The 10,263-nt window shown below is 35.7% G+C and overlaps 1 protein-coding gene across 1 annotated transcript; it reads left to right on the forward strand.

Annotated features, from left to right (window-relative positions):
• Window positions 1–6,499: 6,499 nt before the first annotated feature.
• On the forward strand, window positions 6,500–8,344 carry LOC111789910 (zinc finger protein CONSTANS-LIKE 2-like). Its single transcript, XM_023670629.1, has 3 exons — window positions 6,500–6,764; window positions 7,115–7,493; window positions 7,758–8,344. The coding sequence occupies exons 1-3, from the start codon at window positions 6,526–6,528 to the stop codon at window positions 8,154–8,156; spliced, it is 1,017 nt and encodes a 338-aa protein (XP_023526397.1). The 5' UTR covers window positions 6,500–6,525; the 3' UTR covers window positions 8,157–8,344.
• The last annotated feature ends 1,919 nt before the right edge of the window (window positions 8,345–10,263 follow it).

A 10,263-nucleotide genomic window follows, 5' to 3' on the forward strand; every position in this document is an offset into this window, starting at 1 on the left:
CAATTTAAAAAATTTGAATAGTTGAAATACGTGTAGTCCTTGTATGCACCTGCGTTCAGATCTACGTCTATCCTCAACCAGTTCCTTCTTATCACCTAAAAAATATGAGAGAAAGGAATGAGTATAAAGATTTAGTAAGTAGTTTACTTAATAGTTTCTTAATCATGTTCTTGAGAGTTGTTAGGGTACCACACTCATATGTTTTCATGTTCTTATTCTTGTCTTGAGAACTAAGGCCTTTAGGTTTTATTCTTGAGTCCCGAGTTCTTTTCATGGGCTTGCTTAATGACCTTGGTCTTGGGTTCTGAATTCTTAATCTTTGTTTCTGATTTAAGAACCTTAGTTCTAAGTCTCTAGATTTTTTGTTTTGAGAATTTGGATCTCAATTTATGTTTAGCTCTTATCCTTGGTTCTTAGTTTTTGGTCCATCCTTGATTCTTGTTTATTGAGGGGTACCTAACCATCTTTGTATCTCAATGGATTTGGGACTTATATAGTGTTACTTTAGGGCTTGAGAGTGTGGTAAACTTGATTCATTGCCCTAAGGTAATCAATGCAATAGCATGTTGATTACGTAAACATCAAAGTCTACCTAAAACTTATCTTGAGGCTGCATCCCGATTACTTAAAAATCAAGGGCTTACCATGAGCTCATCTTGAGTTAAGGTAGCCTTATCGATTACTTGGAAGTCGAAGGGTAATCTAAAGCTTATCTTGTGGTAGCATCATGATTACTTGAAAATCAAGAGCTATCCTGAGCTCGTCTTGATTTAGGGTAGCCTCTTGATTACTTGCAAATCAAAAGCTAACCCTAAGACTTATATGTTTACTTGAAAATCAAAAGCTAACTTGAAAATTAAAGTTTTTCTAAGACTTGTCTAGAGGTGACGTCCTAATTATTTGAAGACAAATTTAAAGCTCATATTGACTTAGGGTAGCCTCTTGATCACTTGAAAATCAAAGACTAATCTATTCTGGAACATAAATCTAACAAACGTATGAAAGAATATTTTGGTTGATACTTATTTTATTTTATTTTAATATTGGATGAGTAGTGACATCAAATATAAGGATATCCATTCACCTTTCAAATTGATATCAAATCTTTCATTTTGCAACAATATCCACATGTCAATATATAAATATTCTTTGTATTATATTTTATTTTGAAAACCGAGACTTTGTTTTCTACCCACCACAATAAATATTCTAATAATTTCTAGAAAGAATAAAGAATTAGAACACATGAAACTCTTGGAAATGAGTCAACAAAAGTGTTCCAAATTATTTGCTTTTATCAACCAATTTGTTACCAAGTTCTATCAATGAAAATCAAAGATCAAACATGCTCTATTCTAAATAATATAACACCCACATCAATTTCATGTATAATTTTAAAATCCTTTGACCAAATAAATCTCGACGGTAGGTGATGTCCAAATCCAGATCCAAATACGGACTGCATAATAGACAATCAGTGAGGGGTATAGTTACCCCTCTGTGCAATACATATAGGAACATTTTGGGTTGGGCTACCTCGAATGGCGTGAGCCACATGTGGGGAGACAGTCGCATCCCTCTCGGATCAAGAAGCCGAAGCATGCCTTATATGAACCCCAGAACAAATAATACGAAAGTGTTAAAAAATTCACCAATATGACAAAAATATGAACCTAACTTGAAACAAGAGAGTTAAATTAGGTTATGCAACCTCTCGATTTTGAGCTCTTGGAGTAGGTTAGGTTGAGTTTTGAATAACGATATTTTTTTTAATTTATTAAACTTATACCAAACCAATTTTAGTGTATGTTATACAAACGTATATTGTTGTTGTAGGGTTCGGTTTGCTTTCTACTCTTTTTAGGACAATAAATAGTTGATACAATAGCTAACGAATTCACAATATCTAGAAAACTCATAAATATTCGAAGCAAAGGAAGACCGACTTATGACCCAATCAACAATCTTCTTTGTCTTCGTTGTCTAACCCCATTATGCCCTTACCTTTATCTAAAGTAAACAAAATTTTGACGAGATGAATATAAAAATATACTGAATAAGTAGTCCTGTTACTGATATTAGATATGCAGACACACGCAACAATAATGTATGGTAAAATTGAGGGACTTAACATCTTTTCATGTATACACCGAGTAATTGTGACAAGTAATTTCTATAGAGACCTTGATCAAATAACCTTTAAGACACCTAATTAATTTAGAACTTTATACACAACCTTGAAATAGGATTATCAAGGTACTAGTAAGTTTTCACGCTCATGAGATCACGTTAGGTTGTCCTCTAATTTCTACCTAAGCTATACCTAATAAGTTTGTAAGACAACAAGTGTGCCTAGGTTCATTGATGAATGATGTACCAAGAATATACCTAGGGTTTTACACCAAGAAAATACCCTAAACTCTACGCCCTATGGTAAATAAGTTGTTAGGATTCATGCCAAAAAGTGATCGTTATCTCTCATCACGCAGTGCGCTACGAGGTCCTTATTCCTCTTCTAGGTGGGATGCCCTGCACTATGTATCATGAGTAGGATGTCATGAAGGGTGTCCTACTTCCCTCGCCTAGATAATATTTCTTGCATTAGGATTTACCAGCAGGATGACACGATCATGATTGCACCACTCATCTGTTCACAAGGAGAGAATTAAGGGTCACTTTAGGGGAAGTTTTTAGGATGAGAAGATGAGCTTTTAAGTGTGAAGCCCCTTAAAACCCAATAAGATTCAACATCCTAACTTGGTTACGATTAAGAGCCGACAAGAAGGCTACTTACTATTAAGAGCGGACAAGAAGGCTACTTACTGAGTTTTACTCACTCCATGTTATATATATTTTTTTTAGATAATTAGGAGCTAGTCGAGGATGTGAGTGAACTTTGGAGCGAGGGTCATAGACTAACCTTCATTTTCAAACTTAGTATATTTTGAAATGTTTCTTTTGAGTTCGTTTCTTATTTTGTGTTTGAACTATGTTGGTATAAATGCTATTTTGATATAATAATAGTTTATGTATGAATTTATGTATAAAATATTTTATTTCAATGTTGAACTATGTTGGTGTCTTGTCTGGGTAACACTATTAATATGACCCACTTTATAATAATTTAATCCAAATCGTTCTTGTGGAGACATGCAAGTGGGGTACCCTATACCGGAGTTTGTATAAGACTGGACCAAGAAATATGTAACCTCTCTTTATAATCTGTTAATTGAGGAGATTAATATTTCACATGACGATCATGCGACTCAATCTTATTCTTGAGTGAGTTATGAACTCTTGCCTATGAGAGCTTGTCCTTTGATTTGCATAGGTTAGAATGACTCTGGTAAACGATTTAATATGCCGACCATTTTGGTACTTGACTAAATAAGGAGCTGGAAATATAATATCATGGAATGAATTTCACTCATTTCCGTATAAGAAAAATAGATAAGTTGTTCTTAAGTGTTAATTTCGAGACTTGAACAATAGGGTCCGACCCTCTCATTGACTCAAGAGGGACTTGGTTTATGATTGGATCATAAACAAATTGATTATTAAAGAATAAATGATACTTAAAGGTGAAAGATGCAATTACCAGAGTAAAACAGACTTTGTAATTATAACTCATGAAGTATTAACTTGTTTCTAATAATTATATCAATAGAATATAACTTGTCCTGCAATACATAAGAGTGCTAGCTCATTTCTAATTAATGGACAGAAGCAGATCAATTCAAGAGTCTAATTAATTAATTATGTATCATTGAAGTTTATAATTTGTAAGTCTATAAGGTCCCTTACTAGTTCATAATAACGATCAAAAGTTCAATCTAATTATAAGAAAATTGTGAAGTCTTCAAATTAATATTTAAATATTAGATATGTTAAATATAAAAGAGGAAATAGATTTAATTCGAGGGAGAGTTCTCTCTCATATTTATTGTTTTTTCTTAATTCTTAATAAAATGAACAAACGGTATATTTCTACTCAACCTAAAGTTGCTATTGTATACATATCATAAATATTTTACGCATAAATAATTCATTTAAAACTTTATCATAGTCTTACATGTTTTCTAGAAGGCCTTTAAATAAAATAATAAAAATTGAAAATAATATAAAGTAAAATGCACTATTCTAACGTATATGCTACGGAATGAAAATGCAAACGAACTTATACTAACCTATAGTCTATTAAATTCAAATTGCAAACTACCCTATGCATGTGCTATGGTCTCCTAGGTTGTGATGTCACTGTCCCGTCGTACAGGGGAGCCTTGCCTCTACCTGGAAAAAATAAAATAGCACATGACTTGAATATTTTAAGAAATATTCAGTAAATGACCTCCCCTATCGAGGTTAGATGCAAGCATATACAATCATAAGTGGGACCTATCATGTCAGTCTATATTCCTACTACGACTATCCTAAGCAGGTAATTGGATGTGTATTTACTATTCTACACACGGTCCACACGTGCGAGTATGGACCCACCAGTCAGTTCGCATACCTCCTGAGCCTCTTTCTCGTCAGGTGAGCATTCTCTAGTAGCTGCTCATGTTGGACACCCATTAGAAATAGCGACCATCGTAGCAATATTATGGTAAACATAATGATCGTTTCCCTGCTTCGTAATATATGCATATGTACCATCGTAAAAGGAGAAGGGGAATCCCCTAATGCATGAACACACAATGATGCATGAGGTCCCAACATTTTTCATTTCATTATCAAGTATAATAACCCCTCTAGCATTTTCCTTTATATCATAACTTCCATGTGTATATCGCGGTTGTGCATTATGCAAAATCATCATTTACATGTCAATCATATCATATATCATTCACATCGAACATATATCATATCATAAACTTATCATATCTTGTAACGTATCAAATCATATCATACACATAACATATCATATTATATATCATAACATTCACATATTATATCACGAGCATGTCTTCAAACATACTCTATCTTAACATATCATATCGTAAACATATAATTTTATCACATACAACATAACATTCACATATCATTTTATAACCGATAGAATATACGAGCATATGACACGTGCAAAGTCACGGGCACATCTCATCATACAACATATAGTTATAACCAAACCGATAATAAGACGACCTACTTAGTTGGCCTTAGTCGAAATTTTCCTAAATTCGAGTACGTTTTCTTTTTGTCCCTCCAAATTATTTCAAGTATTGCCAGTTGTCGTTTACTATTAGAACGCCCATTTCCTGCCGTTCTTCCGTCTCAGGTCTTGCAGTTTCCTTCTCGTGCTTGCTCACAACGTACGTACCTATTTGTGTAGATCCATGGTATTTAAGTAACGAAGGAAATTTCGAGTATCGACAAAGACGGTGAGAGGTGTAAAGCTTGCTGTAAGTAGGAGTTTCTTACCGTGAGTGTGCTCTGTCTATTGTTCCATTCTCTCTTCCTTGCAGGTTGTCTTTGGGAGAAGCGGCTGAAGAGTTGGTGCGGCTTGGGCGTAATGTGAGCGTCGAGAAAAGCGTGGAACGCATACTCCGTGCGTTGCCGAGAATTCTAGCGCGAGTTTTTTGAAGACTCAATTTTTATTTTTTTATTTAATTTGCTGGCGTTACAAGTTCCCAATACTTTGGTTACAGAATGAAGTGTTCATTCCCTTCAATAACCACATCACAGAAGACCTAAGGGATTTTTGAGATTACTAGTTATAGGCAAAATTCGAATCTCGACCCAAGGAGATGTCAGGGACGTATTGTGCAAAATTCGAATCTCGACCCCAAATGCGACCTTTAGAAAATCTTTCAATTCGATCAACTCTACCGGTTTGAGACCCTCACAGTTCTTGATTATATGACCTTTAATTCTACAGAGAAATGAGTTCCAAGTTCCAACTAGCTTACCTTCAATATTCATGGGTACATAAATCAAATAAATATTTTGAAAAAATCTTATAATAATAAATAAATAAATAAATAAATAAATAAATAAATAAATAAATAAATAGTGTTTCTGTTTAAGCCTTCCACGTCAGATGTCCCCGGTATTGTGGTGTTTAACTGCCACATATTTGATCGAATCTAACTCGAGTGGGGCCCAGGAACATGTGGCCAAGACACAGCGAGTATTATATATTATTTCTACTCGCCAACCTAAGCCCCAAACAAAATACTGACTTTTTAGTGCACCAAATACTTCCAAAAAGCCAAGGAGGAGTGGACGGAGACCATCCACAGAATCTTATCAAACTATTTTACTATATTATTTAATTCCTACTTAATTATTTTACTTTTATTAAACTCAAAATTATATTAAAAATAATCCCAAACTAATAATTACAAAAATACACCCAAACATCTGACTCACACCTGGGTCCCACCATTGATTCAGAAGATAATGCATTGCCTTTCTTGCAGCCACTAACTAAAAGCCACGTGGTCCAACGTGGATTCTGAACCCCAAGTTCTCCCCCTATTCATAAAAAGGGGAAACAAGTAGTAAGCAGAGAAAATAGGAATTATGTTGAAAACGGAAGGTAACTACGGCGGCAATGGGTGGGGGTCTATAATATGCGAGGCATGCGAGACAGCCCCCGCCCAATTCATCTGCAAAGCCGACGCCGCCTCGCTGTGTGCGGCGTGCGACGCGGAGATCCACTCGGCTAACCCACTGGCTCGACGGCACCAGCGCGTGGCGATCAGCAGGGGCGCCATGTTTCCTACGGCGGAAGAGGAGGAGGAGGAGGAGGAGGAGGAGGAAGTATATCAACACATCCTATGGTCTCCACCACTAGGTTACACCGTGAGAATCCCATGTTCTGTCTGCATGTTACCCTAGAGCAACTACCCATTGGGAGGGTCGTAACATGGGAGATGGAACAACGCAAACTCCAAAAATAGATAGAATTTCTTAGGTCCATTCCCAACTTTGGCTTTTTTATTCGATAGCATTGTTGGTGTCGACCTCTGAGGTCTGAAAATGGCGGGTCACACTTACGAAAAATTATTAAGAGTTAGTATATTCTTGACCAAAGTAGCAATAACTAAAACACTATAGGAATAAAGAGTTGTTCTAGGATTAGTGTTCCAGTCAAGAATGTCTTGGTTTNGGAGGAGCAGGAGGAGGCGGCTTCTTGGCTGCTGATGAATCCAGTGAAGAACAATAGCGGCGGAAGCAACAAGAACAACAGCAATAATGGGCTGTTTTTGTTTGGTGGGGAAGATGAGGAGGCGGAGGAGGAGGAGTACTTGAACTTTGTGGAGTTCAATGGGAATAATAATGGATTCGGCAATGGGGATGAGGAGTTTGAGGGATTGAAGAACAACTATGGCGGCGGAGGAGACAGTGTTGTGCCGATTGAGTTCGAAGGGAATAAGGATGATCGGATATTGTTGCAACAGAGCTACGGAGGCGTTGTTGATGCCTCTGAATTCTTTCACTCTGCTTCCAAACCTTCCTACTCCTATAATGCCTTCCTCACCCACGCGGTAAAACCCTCTTTCACCTCTCTTTTACCTTCACAATTACCCAAAAAAACGAAACTAAAATACTATTACTATTCTATTAACAAATATTAATATATTTTATTGGAATGATTACTTGTAATATATTAAGTATATTTATTTTTACTCCTTTGATTTAATTATTTTATTATTTTATTATTTTTTAAACTTAATACCTTATCAAATGAGAATTAGTTTACCATTGAATTAAAATCATTAAAATTCTCTGTATTTGTGCAACAATATCAGATATCAGTGTCATCAATGGAGGTCGGGGTGGTACCGGAGTCAACAACGGCGGCCACCGTCAGCGACATATCAATCTCTAACATGAGGCCACCAAGAGGGACAATAGATCTTTTCTCCGGCACGACGGCGGCGTCGGCGGCGGCGGCGGTGGTTCAATTGCCGGCGACCCAATTGAGTCCAATGGACAGAGAAGCCCGAGTTCTACGGTACAGAGAGAAGAAGAAGACAAGAAAGTTCGAGAAGACCATCAGATACGCGTCCAGAAAGGCCTATGCGGAGACCCGGCCTAGAATAAAGGGCCGGTTCGCCAAACGAACCGATGTTGAGGTCGAACTGGACCGGAAATTCTCCAACCCGTTGACGGTGGATGGTGGGTATGGGATTGTGCCTTTCTTTTGAAGGTGATGAAGGTGATGAAGAAGATGGAAGAATAGGTACGGATTGTTGTTGTTGGTGAAATTAGTAAGTAGTAATTATAGGTGAATTTTAATTTGACGGTTTAATTATAACATTTGGGTTAAATGTATATGAATTTTGTATTATCTCTAACTACGTTTCATAATTCAGATATAGTATTTTCAGTGTCGGTTTAAAACTCATTTTACTTGAAAAAATTCAAATTAAATTCAATTTAGAACTTCTCACCCTCAAAATTCAAATTCAAATTCAAATTCATGCTAGTTGTACTAGATTCTGTCACCATAGGTCTGCTCGTTGTCAGAGTTTATAGTGTTAGGATTGCTCAACTTACCCCTTCGACCTAGAACATGAAAAAATAAGATTGTAACCCAGAACATGAAAAAATAAAAGATAGTAAATATAAAGTGTAAATATAAAGTGAAATATATGTGGCTAACCATTCTTTTCTTTGGTTTCTAATTCACTCTTACAATATGTTAACACACCTCTGACACAAACTAAAACTTTACATCATTTCAATTTTTCAATATTAACACATTTTGTCAATATGTTGTTGGATTTTTTGCATTTTTTTTCTTCTCCAATTGCATATCATCTTCTTCTACTGATCGGTGAGTGAAATGATATCACCTTCTAATGTATTATTGTCTTTGAATGATAGACAAAGTTCTTCATCAACTGTATGACATACTAACTATCTCCATAAAGAATCTTCTCACGATATTTCTTGTCTAATTCTTCTAGATAATTTATCATTCATATCATCTCTTTTCTAACTTCACCTATTGTTACGTACTCAGACTTAGTAGATAAAACATCAACGCAGTTCCCTTGCTAGAGTCAACATCTCCATTAAGATCAGCATCCACAAAAGCTTGTAAAAGTTCTCTGTCATTGTCCTAACGAAGTGAAGTATTAGATGTACTTCTCAAATATCTTAGAAACTACTTCACAAGTTTCCAATATTTTTTCGCTGGATCTGCCTTGTACATGCTAACAATTTTCACTGCTTGTGTTATATCAGGCCTAGTGCAAACCATTGCATACATCAAGCTCCCAACTACATAAGCATATAGAACTAATGTCATGTACTCATGCTTCTTAGCTGCCTTGGGAGATTGCCCTTTTGATAATTTAACATGATTTTTCAAATGAGTAGTTCTGCGTTTAGCATTATTCATCCTAAATTTGGACCATATCTTCTTAATGTACCAACGGATCTATCTCAAGAAACCCGAATTTGTTTGGATGCACTCAAATATTTCATTTCAAATACTGAAAACATGCTTGCCTTTATATTGTTTATCTTCCTCATATTAGATCATACGATCAATATATCATTCATACATAAGAGTAGAAATACATCAGAATTAATACATTCTTTGAAGTAACAAGACGGATCATTTTCAGTTTGGTAAAAATCATTCCGGCTCATGAGGGAGTCTGTCTTAGTGCTTGTTTCAATCCATACAAGCCTCTATTGAGCTTGCATACCATGTGTTCCTTGTCTCAAACTACAAACCTCTTTGGTCGTTGAATATAGATCTCCTTATCTAGATCTTCATGAAAAAAATGTTGTTTTTACATCAATTTGTTCAATTGCAAATTATCTTATGCAATAATACTCAACATAATTTAGATAGTAGTTAATTTCACAACTAGTAAATCTTTCAACATAATAGATACTTTTTTTTCCGTGAATATCCTTTAACTAATAAATGAGCCTTGAATCTCTTTTTGTCAACTAGTTTAACCTTGATTCTGAATACCCACTTGTTCAACAAAACTCTTTTTCCTTACGTAACTCACAATACTCCATGTGTTTTTCTTTTCAGGTGAACTCATCTCATCATCTATGATTTACTCCTACTTCGTTGAATTTTTCATTTGTAAGGCCTCATTAGAAGACTCTGGTTCCTCCTCATCGGCCCATATTTAATAGATAATGTATTGAAGGTGAATACCTATTTGGTGTTTTGATGGTTCTCGATAACCTCCTCACACCTGCTCAGTTGTCACTTGCTCTACTTCTAGTTCCTTACTTTGAGAGTTTCTTGAGTTTCTGTTGCAACACCACTCGGTGAAT

The sequence above is a fragment of the Cucurbita pepo genome, chromosome LG03 (genome assembly GCF_002806865.2).
Source record: "Cucurbita pepo subsp. pepo cultivar mu-cu-16 chromosome LG03, ASM280686v2, whole genome shotgun sequence".
In the NCBI taxonomy this organism is placed as follows: Eukaryota; Viridiplantae; Streptophyta; class Magnoliopsida; order Cucurbitales; family Cucurbitaceae; genus Cucurbita; species Cucurbita pepo.

Excerpts from the sequence above, each read along its gene's own strand:
- LOC111789910 (XM_023670629.1), top strand. The coding sequence starts at position 6,526 with ATGTTGAAAACGGAAGGTAACTACGGCGGCAATGGGTGGGGGTCTATA. Across the intron at positions 7,494-7,757 it reads ATGCCTTCCTCACCCACGCG|ATATCAGTGTCATCAATGGA; the intron begins GTAAAACCCTCT and ends CAACAATATCAG.